Source organism: Cervus canadensis, chromosome 2, assembly GCF_019320065.1.
Source record: "Cervus canadensis isolate Bull #8, Minnesota chromosome 2, ASM1932006v1, whole genome shotgun sequence".
Lineage (NCBI taxonomy): Eukaryota > Metazoa > Chordata > Mammalia > Artiodactyla > Cervidae > Cervus > Cervus canadensis.
In genome coordinates, this window is record NC_057387.1 from 62,168,027 (window position 1) to 62,195,230 (window position 27,204).

At 36.5% G+C, this 27,204-nt stretch overlaps 1 protein-coding gene and 1 non-coding gene across 2 annotated transcripts in view; both read left to right on the forward strand.

Moving 5' to 3' along the window:
• Positions 1-2,562: 2,562 nt before the first annotated feature.
• Positions 2,563-27,204, forward strand: part of ADGRL4 (adhesion G protein-coupled receptor L4) — a 146,002-nt gene continuing 121,360 nt past the window's right edge. Inside the window, exons 1-2 of the mRNA XM_043460878.1 lie at positions 2,563-2,759; positions 4,106-4,255. Coding sequence (XP_043316813.1) covers positions 2,738-2,759; positions 4,106-4,255 — 172 coding nt within the window. The 5' untranslated portion in view covers positions 2,563-2,737. The remainder of the gene's footprint in view (positions 2,760-4,105; positions 4,256-27,204) is intronic.
• Positions 14,767-14,848, forward strand: TRNAF-AAA. The gene has a single exon. It is a non-coding gene; the product is annotated as a tRNA-Phe (tRNA).

A 27,204-nucleotide genomic window follows, 5' to 3' on the forward strand; every position in this document is an offset into this window, starting at 1 on the left:
AGCTTGAACATCTGGAAGTTCACGGTTCACGTATTGCTGAAGCCTGGCTTGGAGAATTTTGAGCATTACTTTGCTAGCATCTGAGATGAGTGCAATTGTGAGATAGTTTGAGCATTCTTTGGCATAGTCTTTTTTGGGATTGGAAAGAAGACTGACCTTTTGCAGTCTTGTGGCCATAGCTGAGTCTTCCAGATTTGCTGGCATATTGAAAGCAAATTTGGCCTTCGAATACAGAATGAAGCAGAGCAAAGGCTAATAGAGTTCTTCCAAGAGAACACACTGGTCATAGCAAACACCCTCTTCCAACAAGTCAAGAGACGACTCTACACATGGACATCACCAGATGGTCAACACCAAAATCAGATTGATTATATTCTTTGCAGCCAAAGATGGAGAAGCTCTATACAGTCAGCAAAAACAAGACCGGGAGCTGACTGTGGCTCAGACCATGAACTCCTTATTGCCAAATATAGACTTAAGTTGAAGAAAGTAGGGAAAACCACTAGACCATTCAGGTATGACCTAAATCAAAACCCTTACAATTATACAGTGGAAGTGAGAAATAGATTTAAGGGACTAGATCTGATAGACAGAGTGCCTGATGAACTATGGACAGAGGTTTCTGACACTGTACAGGATCAGGGAGCAAGACCATCCCCAAGAAAAATAAATGCAAAACCATAACCTGGTTGTCTAAGGAAGCCTTACAAATAGCTGTGAAAAGAAGGGAAGCAAAAAGCAAAGGAGAAAAGGAAAGATATACCCATTTGAATGCAGAGATTCAAAGAATAGCAAGGAGAGATAAGAAAGCCTTCAGTGATCAGTGCAAAGAAATAGAGGAAAACAATAGAATGGGAAAGACTAGAGATCTCTTCAAGAAAATTAGAGATACGAAGGGAACATTTCATGCAAAGATGGGCTTGATAAAGGACAGAAATGGTATGGACCTAACAGTAGCAAAAGATACTAAGAAGAGGTGGCAAGAATACACAGAAGAACTGTACAAAAAAGTTCTTCACAACCCAGATAATCATGATGGTGTGATCACTCACCTAGAGCCAGACATTCTGGAATGTGAAGTCAAGTGGGCCTTAGGAAGCATCACTACAAACAAAACTAGTGGAGGTGATGGAATTCCAGTTGAGCTATCTCAAATCCTAAAAGACGATGCTGTGAAAGTGCTGCACTCAGTATGTCTATATATAAGTACATGAATTGTTGTGATTTGTGTCACTGTGATTTGTTTTAGTTGTTGCCCCACTAGTTTATTGGGCTTCCATAGTGGTTCAGACGGTAATGAATCTGCCTGTGATGCAGGTGCCTTGGGTTCGATTCCTGGGTCAGGAAGATCGCCTGGAGAAGGGAATGGCAACCCACTCCAATATTCGTGCCTGGAGATTTCCTAGGACAGAGAAGCCAGGCGGGCTACAGTCCATGGGATCACAAAGAATCGGACATGACTGAGTGACTAACACTCCACTAGTTTATTTTTATCTTCTTGGAGTCACAGCTTGTTCATCTTTGTGAATACAAAGTAGATTCTTAACATGCTTGTTCAATTAAACAGAATGCATACGAAATGTGACAAAGGTGTGCCCAACTGTTAAAAGGTCAAATGACTGGTGTCAGAGACACAAAGATCAGTCATTTCTTTATACTACTTGATTGAGGTATAATATACATGTGATAAAATGCACAAATTTAAAGAGATGACTTCTGACACACCCATGCATTTAGGTAACCACCATACCAATCAAAATACAGAATATTCCCATTATCTCACATTTCCCTTGTCCCTCCCTGCAGTCAATCCCACACTCCACTTCAACCTCAAGGAACTACTTATCTGCTTTCTGTCTTATAGATCAGCCTCACCTGACAGTTATGTTTAACTTTTACACTAAAACTGTTTCCTTGTTTCAACCTACATGATCTGAATCTATGTAATCAACTCATATATAGTAACATGAAAAGAAAGCTATATATGATGCACCAGGGGTTCAGGAGAGGAGACTGGTGAGCAGAGGGGTAAATTTTAGTTGAAAGTGGGAAAGATCATTTTGTACTTCGTAGACATTTAATTCTTGACACTTGTGTTTTTGGTTTGCTTGTTTTTCACTCATTTTAGACACAGGCCTAACCTGTAGGTAAGATAGCGTACTTTTTATTCTTCACTATGGAACCCTGAGTTCCCACAAGGTGCAGACTTAAGGTAGAAACCGAGGCCCTGTCGTTTGGAGCCAAGTTTCCAACCTACTTCTAAACCCACAGTTCTTTAGGGAAAAGTGTTAGTGAAGGGAGGGGAAAAAAAAAAAAAAAAAAAGACGTGTCCTGCGAATTGAGGTTGTAGGAAGGATCCTCTAAGATCTAGGCGGTTCTGGAAGTTCTTTCGGGGGGACGCTCCGCAGACATCTGGAGCGCTTTGACTTGGAGGTCTGCACCCTGGACCCTGCGCCCCGGCACCTGGCAAAATCCCTCCCCGCGGAGCGCACGGGGTTGGCGGCCCGCGGCCGGGAGGGGGTCAGGGTGCCGTAGGGGCCGGTCCGGACGTGGCCTGCAGACTCAGCGCTGAACACACGCACTCACACAAAAGAGGCCGGAAAGTGGCGGGAGGAAGCGGCCGCGTCACGCGGGCCGGAGCCGGGAGCCTGGCGCGCCCGCCCCGCCGCGGCCCAGGTACTCGGCCCGCTGGTCCCGTCGCTCCGCCCGCGCCTCCGCCACCTCCGCGGCGCCGCCAATGAGACTCCTCCCGCTCCTAGGTAAGTGCCCGTGCCCGGCGGCCGGGGCTGCCCCGACCAGCACCTGTGGGGAGTATGGTATTTCCGAGGTGGTACGCACGGGCCAAGTGCATTTCGCCAAGACTCCTGGGAGAACTGAACTAGCCCTTCCCAGGATGTTTTTCGCCTTGGCCTTTCAACGCTGGGGTTCGATATTCAGTACCCAGGAACTAAGTCATCTCTTTGTTCCTGCTGACCAAGTGCCCGAAGTCCCAGACTTTGACCTTTCTTCGGATTGTCCCTCAAAAAATCTGGGAACTTCAAACCATTAACACTTGTGAGAGGTTTCCTGGCCTTGTTTCAAGGGGACTGCTGGCCCAGACTTTGAGTTTCTTTAAAATCACCATTTTGATGATACTGTGCAGAAAGATAATAAATCACATCTGTGAAGCCAAATTAATTCTGGTTTAGACAGTATATACAGCCCTGTGTGAAGCTGGGATTTATAATTGAATGTTTAAGAATCTCTTGTTACCAGATAAGGCCAATTTATCTCAGATGACTGTTTTCAGAATAATGACTTACATGATTCATAACTGTCCATCTCAAGCAGGCTTGTCTTGAGAAGGACTAGGACAACAATAAAAAAAAGGAACGTCCTACGCTTTTCCTTATCTTTTCCTAACAGCCCGCAAAATACCATTTCCAACTTTGTTTACAAGAACTCTGAAATAAAGGCTTGTACTCTCTCATGCTGCGTGTTGTTGGTCATGTTTGAGTGGCGTCCTGTTTCTGGAAGCTCAGTCTTTGACAAGTACATTGAATTGTTTTTTTTTTTTTCCCTTCTAATGGGAAAAAGTATAAAAGAAACTTTATTATGGAAAAGGCAGAATTTTAAAAGATCTTTAGAACACAGGAAAAAAAAAACAAACCATTAATTGCATTTGTCCTCCTGGATGGTATCATCTTAAAACAACACAGATTTGACTTTGAAAAGACCCAGATACTCAGTACACCTTGATTTCTTTCTGCAGAGAGTCATTCCCAGGGTACGGATATTGTTTTACAGTCATGCAGCTACCTTTAAGAGTATCTCACCTCTGGGTGAAATGTCCAATGATGTTAGAATACTGTTTTGTTTATAGAGCCAGGTCGTTTATTACATTTCAACTTGGTTGAGGTTTACTTGATAAACGTTGAGAATGAAGAAAAGCGTTAATTCCTGCTTGTGTCCTGTTATTTACCTAAATTCTCCTTTGGGAAGTTCTCATGAAGTATTTATCTAGATGGGAAAACAAAAAAAGAAGGGTATTAATGTATATATTGTCTAATTCAACAATGGAAGAAGGTTTTTCTTTTTGAAAATGTGTATTCTCTACTTTCCTTAGTGGGTTTTTCCACTTTGCTGAATTGTTCCTGCGCTCAAAACTGTACCAAGACGCCTTGCCACCCAAATGCAAAATGTGAAATTCGGAATGGAGCTGAAGGCTGCTATTGCAACCTTGGATATTCAGGAAATGGCATCACAATTTGTGAAGGTAAACAATGTTTATTACCTCTTTTGTTGTGTATTTTAATATGAAGTTCTGATATAACTGCTTTTTTCCTAAGCTAGAAATTAAGTTGCCTTACTTTATACTGCTTGATTTCATGCTATTGGTTAAAAAAAAAAAAAAAAAGCTTAATTAACTAAACAATAAATTTGAACTTTGCAGGTCAAAATTTATACTTGATTATGGATTTTTGATGCTTCCATGCATATCTTATTGGGTTGGTTAGAAAGTAGTTCCATAAAATGGCGTGGAAAAATCTGAATGAACTCTTGGCCAGCCCAGTAGTTTGGGTAGATTGCCCTTGAACTTAAGCTGGAAAACTAGGTTGCAGAAAGCAGAGTCAATACTTTTAGGGGGAAAAGCACAGAGAATTCTTGAAGACCAGGCTATATCCATATGTGTTGCATTTAGATACCTTGCTTAGTACTTGAGTATCTAAATTTGAGAATACCCATTAAGAGATTAGAATTTTTTCTCTTGTGTACTCTGGACATATACCCTGGAGAGAGAGAGAGAGAGAGAAAATTTTGAAATATATTCTATTCTGAAATAGTAGATCTCATTTATGAAACTTTAGGGTAGAGCCCAGAAAAAGAACTCCAGGAAAGTTCCTTTGAGGTTACAATTTAGCCCGTTGGCTTGATGAACAGAACACCATCCGATAATCAAATATAAGTGATTTCTTATCTGTGGTCTTCATCATTACCATGCCTCTTCTTTCCTCAGTCTTTACTCAATCTTTATTCTCTCTTTCATTTTTAGTAGAATCTAGTTTAACTAGGTCAATAGGGCAAAATTCTCTGTAGGAGAAAGCAAGAAAAAAAAAAGTTCCAAGTTAGATAAATTAGTTTTAAAATATAATTAAATGGCAAGTTCAAATTAGAACTTTGTGGTATTACACTCCTAAATGTATTTAAGATAACATGAACTTTTTCTAATTAAGCCAGCATATTGTACATTGTTAATATTGTGTGTGTTTGCATATAGCATAAACAAGTTGCATCTTATGATTCAATTTGATAGGCTTTAAAAAAATTAAATATGCAGTATATAGTAAGGCTAGACCTCATCATAATTAGTTTAATGTTTAAAAAATGTGGAGCAAAGCTACAGTTGCTTAATGGTGCATTAGATCAGGCATTTCTGCTTGTATATACAGCCAGGATTTGTAATTTACTATTGTACAAGCACTACAAAACTCTTTCCGTAAATAATCTTGAATTTTTATTGTGTATTTAATTGGATGGCATTATGGCAAGTTGATAGTTGAGTGACCTTCAAAATATGGCATCAGACATATTAGTGTGTTTTTCCACTAATCATTGCAAATTGTACCAGAGTACTTTATAAGCAGTGTTGCCTTTTTGTTATTTAGATACTTTTCAGCTATCATGATTATCATCATTAACGCCAGTGATTTTTCACAATTTGAACCCTCATCAGTCAGCCAGTTCATAGTCATGTTTTTAATGATTTCTTTTGAAAACACATCTTCCATTATCCAATGCAATTGTTTTTCCCCCCTGCAGTTTAGTCAATAGCCAGCTGAAGGGCAGAAAATATTTTCCATTGAAAAATAAAAGTATTTCAAGACCTTTGGCCCTGCACTTCATTTTTAAACAGAACACACTTTTTAATGGGAATTTTTTTCTTTTAAAATTCTTCTTAAATTCCCTTCTTATTTAAAGAATGGTACATATTCACTTGTGTTGATGTTCACTATTTGAGGTTTATAATATCCTCTCAAATTGTTCAATCAGTGATTTTCATCTTTTTCACCTTTTATTAATTCCCTAATTATTTATTTAATGAGTAATTAAAATTTATTAATTTTATTAATTACTTTTTTTCAGTAAATACATTTACTCTGATTTTTGGACTTAAGACATTTTTAACTTCTGAATCATCTAGGTTATATTTTCGGCATGAATAATCTTGTTGCCTTTTTCTCATCTCTAAAGAGCTTCTTATCTTTCCTTATTTTTCTCTAAGATTGTTAGTAGACCACTATGAAATCATTGGACAGAATTTTTGTTACAGAGGATGCCTACATTTTGAGCACTGAAAATTGTTGTTTTTTGGCATTATAAGTATCATCTTCATTCCCTAATAGCTCAGTTGGTAAAGAATCTATCTGCCTGCAATGCGGGAGACCCCAGTTTGATTCCTGGGGTGGGAAGATCCACTGGAGAAGGGATAGGCTACCCACTCCAGTATTCTCGGGCTTCCCTTTTGGCTCAGCTGGTAAAGAATCTGCCTGTAATGCAGGAGACCTGGGTTTGATCCCTGGGTTGGAAAGATCCCCTGGAGAAGGGAAAGGCTACCCACTCCAGTTTTCTGGCCTGGAGAATTCCATGGTTTATATAGTCCATGAGATCACAAAGAATCGGACACAACTGATTTTAACTTTCATTATCTTCATAAAATTTGTCTTCCTCAAAGACCTCCCAAATAAATATCATGATAATAACCCAATACTAAATGTATTCTGTTCCAAAAGCTAGTTTTGAATAAGTTATTTAGACTTTGGATTACACAGTCCCATAGAAACAAGTTTTAATAGTAGTGATTTTATCTCATTAATTATCTTTTTATTAAACAAGTACTTATTATGTTCATCATTATTATCATTATCACCATCATCATCAGGATAGTTAATATCTACTGTGCACTTAGTCAAATATATTAATTAGCATAACACCTTCATCTATTATTATTCCCATTTTATCTATAAGAAAATAGTCTTAAGAAGGTTAAGTGAAAATCTGAAGTGACACAACAAATAAGTAGAGAAGCCAAGATTTGAACCCAAGTCTGCCTCATCCCAGTGCCTGTATTATTACTCACTGTGTTTGACCGTAAGGCCTCTGCTTATCAGATACTGCTATGCCCTTAGGTTAAAATTATAAATAGGAAATTGACCTTGGTTTCTAGTATATCTGAGGTCAGTCACAGAATTATATTAATAATTTGACACAATGTTATAAAGGGTATTGCTGCTAAGTCACTTCAGTCGTGTCCGACTCTGTGCAACCCCAAGGACTGCAGCCTACCAGGCTCCTCCATCCATGGGATTTTCCAGGCAAGAGTACTGGAGTGGGGTGCCATTGCCTTCTCCAATAAAAAGTATTAGAAGAGGTAAATTTGAAATGGATAATCAACTGCAAGGAACTTTGCGAGTGGAGGTGACATTTACGCTCAGAGTTGAGAATAAATTTGTTTTATTAAGATCAACTTATAAAGATCTTTATTAAGATTGACTTTTTAAGGTGAGCTTCCATGGTGGCTCAGTGATAAAGAATCTGCCTGCAATGCAGAAGGCCCAAGTTCGATCCCTGGGTCGGGAAGATCTGGAGAAGGAAATGGCAACCCATTCCAGTATTCTTGCCTGAGGAATTCCATGGACAGAGGAGCCTGGTTAGCTCCAGTCCATAGGGTCACAAGGAGTAGGACACAACTGAGCGACTAACACACACATTAAGATCAACAAAGGGACAAAGAGAAGTCAGCAGAAGGAGTCAGCAATAACAAAGGCCTAGAAGTTGAACATGTGTTTTGTTTGCTTGTTTGTTTGTTTTAAGGAGCTCCAATTATTTCATGCTGACTATATATCACAATATATATTAGTTGAGGGATCAGTGGAAATTAAGTCAAGATGTCAAAGGTATGGACTTTGTTCTGTTCACCAAAAAAGAAACTTTGGTAGATATTAAGTAGCTGAATTACAATGATAAGACTGTTGATATTAGAAAGATGACTCCCTTAGGTAGAATAAGAATGGATTAGTGAGGGTCAACCCACAAAAGGCCATTTACCCAACCTGTAAAACCAATAATCATTTATATTTGTACAGTTCATTATAATTAATACTGCCTCTACCCAGTGTATCTTTAATTCTTATATAAAGCTTTTGAAATATAAACTACAGATTCTTTTTTTTACTGACAAACAGCAATATAACTGGGTATAGCTATTAATAGCTTCTGTGGAGCTCCATGCTACAGCCTTCACATATGAGAGAAGTAGGACTCTAGAAGCTTAAGTGAGTTTTCCAGGATCCCAAGGCTAATATGGTAAACCTAGGACTCAAACCCTGGAATCTCAGCCTTCTCTAGATTACCAAAAATGTCAGTGTATTACCAGTCACCTGACATAATCCGGGTAGTACAGATTTTTAAATCAAATTGTTAGAACAGTATCATTTTAACAAGAGTTTATTTATTACCACTTTATTGAAGTATTCGTGATAATTTATTTACACACTTATCTTCATGCTGACATCTAAGTACATTTTAAGATAGGGGGTGAAAAAGATTGTGTAGAAATTTTGGGGTACATTTAAACGCTATTGAAATTGTTAATATTTAACTCTAAAATGTAGGTGATTCTTTAAATATATATTACTATTACTCTTCCTTATGGTTCTCAGTACATTTTTGGTTACCTTCTAGTGTACAGTAGTTTACAAATATAGGAAGTTAAAGATCCCTTCTCTCCCAGGTAATTATGTTATAAACGGGAAGAAGGTAGGAATGGCTGAAATCATCTTCGGGTACACCTAAAACACTGTTGCTTGAGTTGGAATCAGCTGAGCTATGAGAAGCAAGAAGCAGGAGCTGGGTGGAGGATGCAGTTCAGTGCATGTTTGGGTGAGAGGATGGGGTGGGGTAAGAAAATAATCTCTACTCTCATATCAGCTCACTAAGAGGGGCAATATTTTTGGAAGTTTCATGTAGTCAGAATGGGTAGGAGGAAAACACTTGCCCCAGGCAGGAAGAGGAAGGGTCAGGAAGGATGTAATTGACTGCTTGTATGCATGCATAAAATTTTTTCACAGCTCGAGACATGCCATTATGAACCACATCACAGGCACTTTACAGCAAATAATGAAGTCTTGGTGCCTGACTCAAGGAGACACACTGCATGATTAAAATGTAGTTTTTCATTATTATCTAATAACCATATGTATACTTGTAAAATTAAACTGGAAGAACATCATCATAAACTAGACAGCAGTATCAGGCTGGTAAAGGTAGAGAGAACAGTGTGCAATAGCTATCTAAGAGCAGAATGTGGGAGAAATATTAATTAAAATAATCCTCTAACATGAATCTGCCCAGGATAAAATAGAAGTGCTGAGAACATGTAATTGCTTCCATAACAATATTTTTTTAGTAATAAAGAGAGTGCTCATCAAAATAGGCAAACCAACAGTCATCAAAACAGACACAAAGCTTGCAAAATGTATATGTTGTATACATGCACATCAGTTAACACAGTTAGTATACTCTAAACTATGTCCTACAAATAATAACTGTAGTTATAAGTATTTAATGAAGTAATAATGTCTGTAATAAAAATGTGACCAGAAGAATAACTCTTTACTCACATCTGAATGATATTTCATATTTAATAATGATACATACATATAGTCATGACTTTATGATGTGTATATGTATATACATATATATATCTTTTGTCTTTTATGAAGTATAATTATATTCTGCATGTAAATGGTTTTTAAGAACAAACATGCTGAACATCTAATGGGTGTCATTCATTTCTCACCCAAGTAAATACCATTGTAAGATGGTTCATTTATGAACATGATGCTATCAGTGCTCAAAACTCTTCTCGGACTTGTATTTATAATTTATATATATGATATAAATTGAATTTAAATTATTCAAATATATGCTTTTTTTCCCTATCCTCAATGGCAGTGAGATTTTGAGAGGGATTTTGAGGCAGTGAGATTTGTTTAATTTTCAGAAACAACTAAGAGAAACTTTTAGCCAAATCTGATGGGTAAAGTAGAAGATTAAATGCCAAAATGATGTTAAGAAAATGGTGTGTGGTTATAAATTAATATGAGGTGAAATATTTTTCATGAGTAGCATGAAAACTTTTTTGGTTTTGAAATATTTTGATATTGCATGTAATAGCAAGGTCACTGTGAATAAATACTGACATTCAAGTTGTTAATTTTCATTAAGGTGCTTATGTTCTGTTATTTGTTTAAATATAGATGTATCATATTCATGCATTCAATTCATAAACATTATCTGTTCTTCACGAATACAATTCCCAAGGACATTGTTAATATCTCTAGTTCTAAAAGTAACAAAGATAAGCCTAATACATTGATGAACTAGATTCTGTATCAACTTATTTAAAAATGTTTTCACTGATACAAATGTTTTATAAAATAAACATTACAGTGTAGGACAAAATGTCATAAAATGTGTCAGCGCATTTTTTGGGGAACAGAGCAAGCATTTTCATATATGATAAAGCATCATCATTACCTTTAAAATGACTGAGAAAAAAAGCAAAATGATTTACTCATTCCAGCAGTTAGAATAATCATTTTGTCCCTGTCATTTTTTAAACCTGTTATAGTTTTGAAAGTTTAAAAGTTGGTACCCTTAATAATTTAATATACCAACATTCTATTTCTGTTACCAAAAAAGATGGTCCATCAGTTTAGTTTTGCCATGATCAGGCAAGTTAAATAGTCTGGCTACCTAAGTGAGTATTTATTAAGTCAGTTTGGAACAAACACAAAGAAAGTTAATCTTTAAAATATAACCATATTTGCCTTCTATGGAGTTATAAACCCAGAAGGTACAGTGGATCAATACTGCCTGGATCAGTTTCCACTAGAGAGGTGATTTTTCACAGCAGATTCTGAATCTTGTCTTTTTTGTCTTAAGGCTGCAAATGGGTGTCTATTGAATATTTGATTTTCATTCTCATCTGGCATAATCAGCACTTCCAGTAGTTTATCTGCAACTTTCCTTATGCTTTTATATTTAGTACTTGTAGCTCAGCCGGTAAAGAATCTGCCTGCAATGCAGGTGACCCGTGTTCAATTCCTGGGTTGGGAAGATCCCCTGGAGATGGAAATGGCAGGCTGCATACAGTCCATGGGGTCACAAGGGTCAGCGACTAAACCACCGCCACTACCACCACGACCTTTTGTGATATCGGAGCTTAGGAGCAGAGAATTTAGTAGCAGCCAGTGCCAGCATTTTCTTTCATTTCTTCCTTTCTCTTTCTTTTTTTTCCCACCTCTTTGTCCCCCTTCTCTACCTTCCTCTCTTTCCTTTTCTCCAGTCCTTGGAAGGAGGTGCCTTATGATTTTTGTCGTTATTCAGTCACCCAGTCTTGTCCAACTCTTTGTGATCCCATGGACTGCAGCACGCCAGGCCTCCCTGTCTCTCACCGTTTCCCAAAGTTTGCACGAGGTCATGTCCATTGCTTCAGTGAGGCCTTGTCATCCTTTGACACCCTCTTCTCCTTCTACCCTCAATCTTTCCCGGCATCAGGAACTTTTCCAATGAGTCAGCTGTTCATATCAGATGACCAAAATACTGTAGTTTCAGCTTCAGCATCAGTCATTCCACTGGATATTCAGGGCTGATCTCCCTTAAGATTGACTGGTTTAATCTCCTTGCTGTACAAGGGACTCTCAGGAGTCTTCAGCACCACAGTTTGAAGGCATCAATTCTTTGGTGCTCCGCCTTGTTTATGGTCCAGTTCTCGCAACTGTACGTGACCGTTAGGAAGACCATAACCTTGACTATACAGACCTTTGTCAGCAGAGGAATATCTCTGCTTTTCAACACACTGTCTAGGTTTGTCATTGCTTTTCAGACAGGAAGCAAACGTCTTCTTATTTCATGGCTGTAGTCACCATCTACAGTGTTTTAGAGCCCAAAGAAGAGGGAATCTTACTGCTTCCACCTTTGCCCCTTCTATTTGCCATGCAGTAATGGGGCCGGGTGCCACGGTCTTCATTTTTTTAATATTCACTTTTAAGCTGGCTCTTTCATTTTCCTCCCTCACACTCATCATGAGGCTCTTTAGTTCCTCTGCTTTCTGCCATTAGAATGATATCATCTGCATATCTGAGGTTGTTGATGTTTCTCCCGCTTATCTTGATTCCAGCCTGTAATTCATCCAGTCTGGCATTTCTCATGATGTGCTCAGTATATAGATTAAATAATCAGGGTGACAGCAGGCAGCCCTGAAGTACTCATTTTTTGATCTTGAACCAGTCTTTTGTTCCATACAGAGTTCCAACTGTTGCTTCTTGACCTGCATACAGGTTTCTCAGAAGAAAGGTAAGGTGGTCTGGTATTCCCATCTCTTTAAGAGCTTTCCACAGTTTGTTATGATCCACACAATCAAAGGCTTTGGCATAGCAGATGAAACAGGGGTAGATGTTGTTCTGGAATTCCCTGGCTCTCTATGATCCAGTAAATGTTGGCAGTTTGATCTCTGGTATGGCTTTTAAGTAATACTTAAAGAATATTTGAAGATTTAGAAATCTATGTCTAATAACATTACATCCACATTTTCTTTCATATGTGAAATATTACTAAAAATTTTTGAGGAAGTAAATTTTTTATAAAACAAATGTATTTTTATACCCTCCAGACGAATTTCTTAGGAAATGAATAATAATGCAAAATTGAAAATGTTTGAACTCTAATCTGCCTCTAGATAGCTGTGTTTTTAAAGTGAGGTGCCTATTTCCTTGTGATTTCTTGTACTGAATGGAAAATGTAACCTATTAAAAAATGATAGTCTAAATTAACCCAAGGCTTACATTCCAGGATGCATGCTTTCTGTGAACTTCATCCAAATAAATAAAACACCTTTGCCAATTTCAGAAATTCTTTTCCTTGTAACTAGAAGTATGACCTCTTTCATCTATTGTCAAGGGAGGTTACACAATAGAGAAAACAAACTCAAGCACAATAATTAGGTAGAATGTCCTCAAAACATCCACTACATAAAATTACAAACTCTTTTACCCTATAAAAAGAGAAAAATAAAGGAATAAACCATTATAAAAACTTTAAGCTAATATTTTATTATTAAAAAGAGAAGGAAAAAATGACTTGTGTCATCTGAGTTTTGCTGATCAACTCCACAGTTTTAAATCTGAAAAGTTCTCTAATGTAATTTGACAGTGTCATTTTTCAGGAATCATTTTTCTGAGTCATCCTGTTTCATGTTTATCTCATAGGACAATTATGAGAATGAATGAGATACAAACTAAGAAGTAATCTGAGACCTTAAGAAAGAGTTTAACATGGATATATGATTTTGGATTTTCCCAACCAATTTATAATGAAATATGAAAATGTTTCTTCATGTAGAAGTCTCATTTGTCTTTAATTACTTTTTAATCAGTATTAGCTAGATGGATTCATTGCATATTTAGAATCAGAAAAGTAATATCAGATAACTAATGGCACAGAGAATTAAGCAGAAATAGTAAAAATCAACAGAGAACTTCTGAGTTCTAATATCAATAATCAAAAAGGCTTATTCAAATTTCTATGTTAAATCAACCCTAGATAAGACTTACTATCTGAGTTAACATCGAAGTATTGACTTTTTTTTCCAAGTGAAGACTATCGATTTCTTTTTTATTGTTGCAGATTAAAATGTTGATTCTTCATACCTATTATATACACACACACACACACACACACATATATATATATATCAGTTCAATCGCTTAATCATGTCCGACTCTTTGCGAGTGAACCCATGACTCTTTGCCTCATGAACCGCAGCACACCATGCCTCCCTGTCTACCACCAACTCCCAGAGTTTACCCAAACTCATGTCCATTGAGTCAGTGATGCCATCCAACCATCTCATCTTCCGTTGTCCCCGTCTCCTCCTGCCTTCAATCGTTCCCAACATCAGGGTCTTTTCAAATGAGTCAGCTCTTCGCATCAGGTGGCCAAAGTATTGGAGTTTCAGCTTCAGCATCAGTCCTTCCAATGAACACCCAGGACTGATCTCCTTTAGAATGGACTGGTTGGATCTCCTTGCAGTCCAAGGGACTCTCAAGAGTCTTCCCCAACACCACAGTTCAAAAGCATCAATTCTTCTGCACTCAGCTTTCTTTTTTTTTTTGCACTGAAGTAAGTATTTTTTTTTTTTCAGCTTTCTTTATAGTCCCAGTCTCACATCCATACATGACCACTGGAAAAACCATAGCCTTGACTAGACGGACCTTTGGTGACAATGTCTCTGCTTTATAATATGCTATCTAGGTTGATCATAACTTTCCTTCCAAGGAATAAGCGTCTTTTAATTTCATGGCTGCAATCACCATCTGCAGTGATTTTGGAGCCCAAAAAAATAAAGTCTGCCACTGTTTCCACTGTTTCTCCATCTATTTGCCATGAAGTGATGGGACCGGATGCCTTGATCTTAGTTTTCTGAATGTTGAGCTTTAAGCCAACTTTTTCACTCTCCTCTTTCACTTTTGTCAAGAGGCTCTTTAGTTCTTCTTCACTTTCTGCTCTAAGGGTAGTGTCTTCTACATATCTGAGGTTATTTATATTTCTCCCAGCAATTTTGATTCCAGCTTGTGCTTCATCCAGCCCATCGTTTCTCATGATGTACTCTGCATATAAGTTAAATAAGCAGGGTAGTTACCTGTGAAATAATTCCTTCTTAGTGTAGTTGTAGCCGAGTGGTTAAGGAGATGGACCAAAAATCCATTGGGGTCTCCCCGCGCAGGTTTGAATCCTGCCGACTATGTGGTAGTTACCTGTGAAACAGGTATATATATACCTGTGTGTATATATATATACACACACACATATATACACTGACTTACTGACTTCCTAGGTGGCTCAGCCATAATGTGTCCACCTTCCAATTGAGGAGACACAGGAGACTGAGTTTAGTCCCTGGGTTGAGAAGATCCTCTGGAGGAGTAAATGGCAACCCACTCCAGTATCTTGCCTGGAGAATCCCATGGACAGAGGAGCCTGGCAGGCTACATTTCATAGGGTCACAAAGAGTCAGATACTCAGTGAGCAACTGAGCATGCACACACACACACACACACTCTTATAGTATGTGCTACTGGTGATAAAGCATCAACAGCAATAAAATTAGGTACCATTTTTCTAGAATTAGTTTTCTTTTTTTGCATGCTGAGTGAACAGGGCAGTTCTACCATTTATACTTTCTGTTCAGTTGTATCTTTAGGAAATTCTAGGAAACTTAAGGTGGCTCAGACAATGAAGAATCCACATGCAATGCAGAAGACCTGGGTTTGATCCCTGGGTTGAGAAGAGGTCTTTGAGAAGGGCATGGCAACCCACTCCAGTGTTCTTGCCCCCATGGACAGAGGAGCCTGATGGGCCATAGTCCATGGGGTCACAAAGAGTCAGACACAACTGAGTGACTGCGCACAGCAGAGGAAATTTAAAGGGCAGTGCTAGTGGTAAAGCAACTGTCGGCCAATGCATGAGACATAAGACATAGGAGTTTGATCCCTGAGTTGGGAAGATCCCCTGGAGGGCGAAACAGCAACCCACTCAAGTATTCTTGCCTTGAGAATCCCCTGGACAGAGGAGCCTGGCAGACTACTGTCCATAGGGTCACAAAGAGTTGGACTTGATGAGAGCGACTTAGCGCACATACACACAGGAAATTTAAATTAAATGAAAATTGTACTCTAGATGTGGGATTTTCATATATTTTAAACCTCTTTTGCTTTTCAAGAAAATATTAGTATAAAGAACAAAGAAATTTGGAGTTAGCACCTTTAACATCACAAAGTGACTCACTGAGTCTCAATTTTTTTGTTTTATTATAGTTCCCTATTTAAAATATTTCAGTATTTTAAAATTGCTGATTTCATTTTGCAAAATTGATAATATTTCTTTTGTTCTTGGAATTTCAATTTTCTACAGTCCCAGTTTTAATAGGGCACCAACATACTTTATAGCCAAATCCCAGTCATTTGGAAGCAAATTAACCAGATTATCATTTTCCCATTATTTCTCCTCTTCCTTATTTGGTCTCTTTAATGCTTGAATAAGTAACTTCAGATTTACAGCTTATTCACAAAAAGAGTAATAATACTGATGATAATTTGAGTGCTTTCTCTGAGCTACCTTCTATTCTAAGCACTTTACATGAATTTATAAATTTAATCTTCGTAACAACTCTGAAATAAAAGCTCATATTATCCTCAATTTATAGATTAAGTAATTTTCCCCAAGGAAACACATTCAAACAGTCGCCTCGTATGATCCTCAAACTACTATGTGAGGTAAATCTGCAAATAATGAAATTGAATCTCATTAATAAAAAATGAATTATTGTAGTTCTTCCCCTCCCACCTTGATTCTGCTTTATTTTTTTCCAGTACATTATCAAAACAACGGATAAAACACATTTATGACACTTTAGGAATCAGTGCAGGGAAGTTAAAACTATTTACAAGCTTTAATATTTTGATGAAATTCTTAGACCAGGGACAGTTATTTCACTCCTGTTTATCTATGTCTTTAAAGCCCAGTGAATTGACAATAAAATCAGTGAAATCAGAGAGAATTCATGAGAAGTCTACAAATTAAGAGCCAACTTCTCAAAGCAGAATCTTGTGCTACAAGTGGGATAGTTAAGTGTACACAGAGCAGGCTTCAGTGAAGATGGTGTCTTTTTTCTGTGGTGGTCATATTCTTTCTCTTGCCCAGAAAGGGAGGAGAAACTTAAGTGATTGGTTGACATTATTTTCCTAAGGCTATGCAGATTGGTCTATTTCCCACTGGTGTTTTCTCCCAAATGAAGCCAAGAAAATACTCTCAAAGAAAACTTTGTCATCTGCCTGCCATCACTGAAGTTGAAAATTAATACCATCTTTCTGCCCATTCTCCACCTATGCTAATTAGAATAATGCTGGAAACTTCCTATGGCACACCCACATATACAGGAAACTCAGAACTCTTGTGCTAAAGAATTTGTAATTGTCTGGCAGACAAAATGTAGGCCAAAATACCTGTGATAATCAACATTGTTCTTTAGTTATAAACATGACGGTCATTTAAGGATAACCAATTACTGGAGAAAAGCCAAAAATACAAACACAAAGATGAATAAACAGAACAACTGGCCTAAGAAAGATACTTTCTAAGGAGAGAAATGAGGTTGAAGGAAAAACTCCAGTTGATACCCTCAAAGAGATTCTCAGAAAGTTTGCATCCAAACAAACAAAACAAATAAAATATGCTCCTGGGTATGAAAAAGCTATCATACCACAAAACATACTTTCTTCTTTAGTGTATTCTGTAACCTTTGTGCTGCTCAATTCCTTGTGCTTTCTTTTTCCTTTTATTCATCTCCTTTTGTAGCAATCCCTCAAGACAGTAAGCTGGTAAAATTGTCAGTAATGCAAGCAATTCTTAAAAACAGAAGATTGAGACTAAAGTCTCTATTCTTGGGTTTTCTCTCATGTAGAAATGATCACACATAGAACAGGGAAGCTACAAATTTCAAATTTGCTTACACATCAGTGGAGGATACCTGTGGACTGCGTAAGTCAAAATATTCTTAAATTCATCAGCTCAATACAGTCTGCCTTTTTATAATAACCCACTTTCATCCCCTTGCTACATCTCTCCCAGATCCCTTCCCTACTTTATCTTAAAGGTGAAACAGGGTAGTCAGTGTGTTTTCTGGCCCTAATTCCATGACCTACTGGTGAATTTTCACATGGTGATATCACTAGTTTTGGGATAGAGCCCATACCTGGTACCTAAGAACAGTGCTGCGGCTGCTGCTGAGTCGCTTCAGTCGTGTCCGACTCTGTGCGGCCCCAGAGACGGCAGCCCACCAGGCTCCTCCGTCCCTGGGATTCTCCAGGCAAGAGTACTGGAGTGGGTTGCTGTTTCCTTCTCCAAGCATTGTTGTTGAAAAGCCTCTGCTCCATTTAATTGAACTCAAGATTTATTTTTGATTCACTTGTAACTTCTGTCGTTGTAATACCGCAATTATCTGCAGTTTCCAACCTATATTGTTTGTTTCCCCTGAGTGATTTCATGAATTCACTGGCTAATATAGTTGATAGTTACTACCAAACAAATCTATGTATCTGCTCCAGTGAAATATATTTATCTTCTGATCTATATTATTCCCAGATTAAGGCAATAATATACAATAGAGCAGAAAAATAATACTCAGAGACCACAAAACTAAAAGGCAAAGATGGAAACTGTGAGAGCAAAACTGAGAAACCAAACACAGAGAACCTAATACCCGTCCAATCAAAGTCTTATTGAAGAGGGGTCAGGCAAGATTTAACAAAAGAAATAACAAAAGATACGACAATTTCCCAAAGCTTAAGAAACACAGGAGTCTTCATTTCAAAGAATCCTCCAATATTCACCTGTCTTTTGAGTAATATGTTTGTGCCTTACATTTCAGGTTTTGTTTAAGGAATACCTCTATTGATACCTTGCTATAAGAGTAGTATAGTTTACTTTGTGACCTGTCAGTTTTATTTATACATTCAAGATGTTTATTACCTTTGTGCACCTAAATAATAGAATATGTAGGCTCCTTCATTCATGTAGCATAGTTGAAAACCTACTCAAATTATAGTGACAAAAGGTGCTTTTCAAAAAGACATTTGAGTGACTCTTACCATCGGGAGAGTGAGTAGAGGCCAAGCGGCCAAGATCCATCCATGACCACTACAAGAACACTTTCTATCAGTCCTTTAGACCTCCATTTCTATATTCATCTACTTTCATTTAACTTCTACTTCATTTAAGCCCTTTTCTGATACTAACTATAGCTTAAGAGAGGAAGGGTATGTTTTATAAATCCTGTAATATTACTCTGTCCTCTTAAAATAATTACTACTCCAAAGTTTCCTCTTCCAGGTTTCCATTATTCAGTTCAGTTCAGTCACTCAGTCGTGTCCGACTCTTTGTGACCCCATGGACTGCAGCACACCAGGCCTCCCTGTCCATCACCAACTCCTGGAGTTTACTCAAACTCATGTCCATTGAGTCGGTGATGCCATCCAACCATCTCATCCTCTGCCGTCCCCTTCTCCTGCCACCTTCAATCTTTCCCAGCATGAGGCTCTTTTCAAATGAGTCAGTTCTTCGCATCAGGTGGCCAGAGTATTCCAGTATTAGATCCCTTTTTATATCCTTATTATTAACTAAGACCCAGCCCCATAACTTGACCCCTCCTAGTATGTCATGCCCTAGTAACTAGATTCTTTGATAATGTATTCTCATATAACTGTGCCATGGTATCCAAGGTTTCTCTTGTTATTTACATGGACTAGTCTATAGAATCTGCCTGCAATGTGGGAGACCTGGGTTTTATCCCTGGGTTGGCAAGATCCTCTGGAGAAGGGGAATGGCCACCCATTCCAGTATTCTTGTCTGGAGAATTCCATGGACAGAGGAGCCTTGCAGGCCCCAGGCCTGCCCGTGGAGTCGCAAAGAGTTGGACACAACTAAGCAACTTTCACTTCACACGCACACACTAGTCCTGTTCAACTGAGACTCTTATGATAATGGTTGTTAATGTCTCTCTCAGCTTTAAAATTCTGATTCTGTTATTGTGAGACTTTTATTTGAACTTTAGTCAATTTAAATTTCGTCTTTTTTAGTAACTAATGGATTTTCAACTCAGTTTGGAACAAGAAAGCAAAACATACGGATTTTTGTCTTTTGTCTCTAAACCCCGTGCTCTTTCCACTGACCACACTGCTTTTTACCCTGATCTCTGGAGCTGGCATGACCAGTGCAGGTGAGGCTTTCATCTACTGCAGGTGCTCACTTCTCTCTACTCATGGCCATAACACCATGATGATATTTTTTTTTTTCCCTACTGAACCAAGGTGTGACCTCAGAGTTTGTCAGACATATATTACAAATCTGTAGATGTCAGCACATAAATAAAACTTATTTTCCATTATTTCCAGCATGAAAACCTGTTTTGTCAGTGACTTTCTCCTGTGGAAAAAAGTTTCTGGGCCAATCTTCAGTGAACCCTCTGTATTGCAGTGCTAAAAAGTAAGGTGTTAAATATTATATAATATGATCAGCAAGAGAAGTGTTGTATCAGAGTCACTAGAATCATCCAGAAGAAACAAGAAGGCTGTAAACCTTGATTTTTATATTTGCTCCCTTCTGGGAAAGGTTTAGTCACTGTTGTATGTGGTTGAGAGTACCCCTTTTGAATAAAATAGTACACATATTCATTTTGTGGAGAGGAGGGTTATGATTCATGTGATTTTATAAGTACGATTTAACGAACAATCTGGAACAAAATGCTGCAAAATGGAACTTGTCCTTGTGTTGCAACTTCAAAGGAACACTGATGATCATTTATTTGTAAGTGTAATGAGCCAGGGAGTTTGAGAGTGGACTTGATCAGAAGGAAGTTTTCTCAGCTGGAATCCTGTATCTAAATTTCTCCATTCTGAGGATTTCATGTATTTCCAGGCATCAAAATACTTTGTGTCAGACGATAAATGGAACAGAATAATCAATTGTGTGTGTGCTCAGGAGAGAAATAAGGCCCTTTAAATGTTGGGAATATTATAAGCTTTGATTTAATGTTTAAGACTCAATACATACGTCAGTTTGCAAGGCCTTTCTTATTCCTGTACGTTCAGAATGATTGTTTGCTTTTTCATCTTTGCATAATTCCTTTTTATTTTTGCATTAATTCATTAATATTGGAATAGGTGTTGATGGAGTCTGCCTGCTTTTAAATGGTGCTTGGGAAATCCCAACAGTGACTGTTGCTTGAAGACAGTGACTAATTCTTGTTCTTGACTGCATCCTTGGAAACTATCAAAATTCCCTGGATACAGTCTGGAAAATACATGGATTGTTTTTTGAGTGGTTATTCTGATTGGTTGGTGCCCCATTCTTACTATTCCCTGTCTGTGCTGAATTTACTAAGATGTGTGTGATATTCCTGCTTGCATGGATCAGCACTCAGGTTTGCTTGAATTCTCTACATTGTAACAAGACCCATATAGCAAGATTACCTTATGTATAATCCCATCCCAAGTATTTTGCTATAAATAAAGACTGTCCATTATAGCCAGATGGAAATGTGTATGAATGATCAGTTCGCTTAATAAACTTTACATTGGTTTTCTCCAAATTGCCTTTCCCTGTTTCATTGTGAGTGATCAACTATGCAAGACTGAATTTCCATTAACTTATCTATTGCTCTTTTGAACATTTTCATGAATGAAGAAGCAGTATGTCCTAAGGCAGGGTAGTTTCCCATATTGGCACTGATGCCTTGTGATGACCTCCTGTTTTTGAAGCACTCTGGCCCTAATCTTCAGAGTTCCAGTTGTCACATTAACTGTGGTATTTTTTCCTGCATCTTATGTGTAAAATATGCTGTTTTCATAGAAATCCTAGGAATTGTGAAATTATTGGCACTTAGAAAAACTGTATTTTCACTTCTAATCATAATAATTGTCCTTTAATATCAGAAAATAATTTTTGTGTTATTGAAAATATCTGTCTCACATTTATCACTTTTTACAATGAACCAATCTTTTTAAGTACAGTGTTACACATGGCTGTCTTTATCCTTCACTTACTTACTTAGGGTGAACTTTTGTCTTTTTTGCATTAATATGTACAAAGTAAGACTGCTATTAAAACAAATTTTACTTTTATTTTTTATCAAGCTCTAAATTTGATTAAAATGAAATAGATTATAACATGAATAAAGTGGGAAGAAATAAAATACTCTCTGTAAATTACTTTATTAAAATTTTAATACTTGTAATATATAAAGATTAGGAAGATTCATATATATATAGATTATAAATATATAAAGATTATAATATACAAAGATTAAAGATTAAAATATATAAAGATTATGAAAAATGTTGTGTTTAATTTTTGTAGATGTGTTTTAACCCTTCCTCAGAGTTATTCACCTCCTTGCTTTAGAAAACATTCTTTTCATTTTGTCTAGCAGTGCTGAAATCAACAAAAAGCGTATATGTTTAGGAGTGTGTGGAAAAATTACTTTGAAAAGCTCTAATGTATTATCTCAGATAATTTTTTCTTCCTGTCTTCTTGAGATATGATTTTATATATCATATTTTATCAACCACCAAATTGGTCTCAAGAATCTGAATTTACAATAAATGAATTTTTATAATTTGTTGGTGGCTGTATGAGATAATACCACTAGGTAGTGTACATTATACAGCATTTGTATGAAAGTATCATGCATCTGTTAAAAAACAGAACAAATAATATTTGTCTACCATGAAAATTGTGATTTTATGAATATTAAGACATTAAGGCAATATTATTGATATATTTCAGCTCCTTTAACTGTTTTGGTCCATTGCCATTGAGAGAAAAGGTAAAAGGACTTACATCACTATCGTCTCATGTGGAGTTGTGAATAGGGTGAGAATCAGTTATTAGAAAAAACATTTTGTTTAAAGAAATTAGAATATAGAGAAAGAACTCCAGCACCTGAATATAATACATGATGGTATTTTATATTCAAGTCAATGAATTTTCATTAAAAATGTGATTATCTTGAGTGTCATTGGCCTGAAAAGTTCAATTCCTGCTAAGTCCTTTTACATGGAATTTACTGCATGGTAATGCTATTTTCCATATTAACATGATTTTTCCCGCAATTTTATGTTCAGATAATTTATATTACCAAGAAATCCAGATTAGTATACAGTTTCAGAGATTTCTCTTTATAACTGTTTAAAGTTCCCAAACAAATTGCTAGAAGATAGAATCCCAGATGTGTTCAAACCTTGTACTTAGTTTAAGAAGGAAATTAACACTTTGGTCCTTTATTTGCCATGGAAAAAGATAATGACATTCTCTAGGAAGATTAGAATCTAACCAAACATTGTAGGCTATATATAGCATACAAAGCCTTGTGCCATTTGTGAAAACGTTATCAGGAGGAAAACCCAATGACTGGTTTTTTGAACTGTATTTTTTAGGGACACAGATTTAATTTACAGATTATGGTTTGAAAATAAAATTTACTGTATGAGTGTTTTTAGCTGATAAGAAATTGATTTTGTGACCTTGCTACACATTAATTGAAACATCTGCCAATGTATCTTGATGTGGTTTAAGGAACTGTAGACACTTGGAATTGTATCATTTCTTCATGTTAAACTTACTAGTTAATCACTTTATTACCATTATAAAGAAAGAAACTAATTTTCTGTGAGGTTTGAATAATCTCCCTCTCTGGCATAACAAGTGGGATTTATGTAATTGACATTATATTTAGTTGTTTCATGATATTGAAGGTGGAGTTCTTTAGTAGTAGTATTCTTACTGAGCAGTAGGTATTTTGTATTCTCTATTATCTTAAAGGTTATATTTATAAAATAAAAAATATTAAAGTGTGCACACATTAGCCCACTTAGACATAAAGATTATTTAAATTATTCAGTAAATTTTAAAATGTAGTTTTTAAGAAGTTACAGTAGAATTAAGGTAGTTATCAGTGTTCTGCATGTCTTAAATCTTAGCTTATTTAGCAGATATTAGGATGTGTTTATAGAGGAAAACCTGAATTACAGAGGAGAGTTAAAACAAATTGTGAAATTTGTAGTCTTCCCTAAGAACACCAAAATGTTTTGAGATTATTTGGGTTGACTAATCAAATCAGTTATATATGCAATAATTATCCAGAAAAGTAAGCATCTCACTTTATTTCTCTTTTGTGGATAAAACCTCAAAACTAAAATTTAGGTCATGGTTGTTTAGTGACATCATGCTGAGATGGCCCTCTGCTAATGAAAAACACGTTCTGAGTATTAAAGAATTTATTATTAAAAATGTCATTGGAGTTATAGTTAACATTTAGAACTCAAGAAAGGAATCTGCTGTTTATTTGTGTATTTTTGATAATTAAAGTTGACACGTGCAGAAGACTAAATCAATTTGAACAAGGTTGAATAGAAGTTGAGATAGTTCTAACACTTACTTGGTAGCTTTGTGTTTCTAGAAAATTGTTGATATTTTGAAATGAGACAATTCTATATCCTTTGTGTAGGAAAGGTTCTTATGCTAGTTTTCCTGGTGCCATATGGAGGATATGGTCTAAAGATCATTTCTGGACCTTTATAAACACAGAAACCTATTGAGAATACTAAAAAAGTGCAGCAAATCTCTGTTGTATATACAATGCAGGAAAGCAAGCAGATGCTTGATTATAGTGTTATGTTTGTTCAACAAATATAATACTCACTGCAGCAGTTTCATAATGGAATACCATGTGGAGAAGAGTGTTTTTAAATATGTTTTTGACTTTGATTTCAGTTTATTAGTAAATAAATATATCAGAAAATTTTCAATAGAGGCATTAATTGTTTTATAGTAAATAATCTCTTTATACTTATCCTTTTAAACAATCTGATGGCCAATTTAAGAATAAAGAAGTGTGAAGTTAATCTGACTTTAAGCAAGGTTTTAGATTATAACTTATAATACATTTTCCTTACTCTGTTGAGAAAACTTAAGTTTTATCAATTATTGGAGATACAATTTTTAAAAAAGTATCCATCAATTTATAAATTGTGGCTGAAGGACTTTCTACTAAATGATACCTTAATATTTAGAGATCAGTTTCTTTATAATTGAAAAGAAACTGCCATTATGACAGTATTAAAACTGAATGACCCACGTAGAAATATGAAACGCTTAGAGAATAGAATTTAAATTAAAATTTGACATATGATTAGTATTCAAATCTAGAATACTGAGTACAAATAATAATATAGAAGGGAAAAATGAGTATTGTTTATTTAAAAGTAGATTTCAGCACAGAAAGTATTTTAATGGAGACCCACTTTGAAAATCTGTACCTCAGTATTTTAGATTCAGATGGTATTAACAGTTTCGACCAAAACTGATCAAAGGTGAATTACAGCTTATTTGGAGAAGCAGGGCTATAGAAGAAGCAGACATTGAGGAAGCCTCACCTGGGATCAAATCCTGGTTCTGTCATTTACTAGCTGTCATATTTGGACCAGTTTCTATGTCTTTAGTTTATAAATATTCTTATCAACCTCAAAATATCTTATGCAGATATGAGAAGATAATAAAAGTATAGCACTTAATTATGATACTGGCCATATAGAAAGGCCTTGGTAACTATTACTATTCAGTTGAGTTCAGTTCAGTTTCTCAGTCATGTCTGACTCTTTGCGACCCCATGAATCGCAGCACGCCAGGCCTCCCTGTCCTATACCAACTCCTGGAGTTTACTCAAACCCATGTCCATCGAGTCGGTGATGCCATCCAACCATCTCATCCTCTGTCATCCCCTTCTTCTCCTGCCCCCAATCCGTCCCAGCATCAGGGTCTTTTCCAATGAGTCAGCTCTTCACATGAAGTGGCCAAAGTACTGGAGTTTCAGCTTCAGCATCAGTCCTTCCAATGAACACCCAGGACTGATCTCCTTTAGGATGGGCTGGTTGGATCTTCTTGAAGTCCAAGGGACTCTCAAGAGTTTTCTTCAACACCACAGTTCAAAAGCATCAATTCTTCTGCACTCAGTTTTCTTTATAGTCCAACTCTGATATCCATACATGACCACTGGAAAAACAATAGCCTTGACTAGACAGACCTTTGTTGGCAAAGTAATGTCTCTGCTTTATAATATGCTATCTAGGTTGGTCATAACTTTCCTTCCAAGGAGTAAGCGTCTTTTAATTTCATGGCTGCAGTCACCACCTGCAGTGATTTTGGAGCCCCAAAAATTAAAGTCTGACACTGTTTCCACTGTCTCCCCATCTATTTCCCATGAGGTGATGGGACCAGATGCCATGATCTTAGTTTTCTGAATGTTGAGCTTTAAGCCTACTTTTTCACTCTCCTCTTTCACTTTCATCAGGAGGCTTTTTAGTTCCTCTTCACTTTCTGCCATAAGGGTGGTGTCATCTGCATATCTGAGGTTATTGATATTTCCCCTGGCAATCTTGATTCCAGCTTGTGTTTTTCTACTATTACTATTGAACTATTACTAATGTAAATCTGTCAGTCACTTTCTGCCAATTTTTTTTTGGTAGGTTCATTCTTTGTCTACTTTTCCAACCATCCAGAAAATCAGATTAAGATCATCTAGGCAGCTAGGTTATAACAATGAAGTGCTCTTCTGCTTTTACCAAATTCCATGAATAGCAACACATATGAGCACTTAGTCATATACCTAGAATAAAAGTATATTACACCTCACTTGTTAATAGTTTATCAATCCTTAACTGACATTTTAGGCTTCCTGTCTGAAGGAAAAAAAGAATTGATCACTCACTTACTACTAATCTTTTTTTGAAGACTGATTTTTGTTTAATTACCTTTGTACCAATCACCTGGTTAGTTTGGTGGAAACTGAATTTAAAGAAGCATGTTTAAAAAGAATATTTAGGAACTAACTGCTTCCAGATTTTATACACACACACATATATATATGCCAGTGAGTTATTTTTTTTTAAATCTTTAGCATTAAAGATGTGGTACCTAGTGGAGGATGTAGAGTACAGTAGGAAACATTTAAAAAAATGTAAATTCTCAGAAAACAGTTTATTCCACTTACTGTGAATATTTATCATAATTGATTAACAAATATATTAATATTGCTTGAAAACAGAGGATTTACAAGAAACCTTGGAGAAAATCTACATATTGTGAAACTCTAATTTCTTTGGCATAGCAAATCTCCTATTGAAATTAGCTATTTAAAAGTATACAAAGATTGTAAATCAACTATATCTCAATAAAAATTAAAAAACAAAACAAAATGAAGATTGATAGATGCACAAAAAAACAGATATATATTTCTCTATGTGAGGTTTTTTAAATTATTATTATGCAATTTTTTAAAAAAGACTTGCAAGATTATTTGGCATAAACTTAGAGCAGAGAAATATATATATATATATATATATACACACACATATATATGTGTTTGTGTGTATATAAATAATAAGATCATTATATATAATACGAAGATCACCATACAAATGCTTCTATGTGTTTGTGTGCTCAGTCATGTCCGACTCTTTGCAGCCCTGTGGATTGTAGCCACCTGGCTCC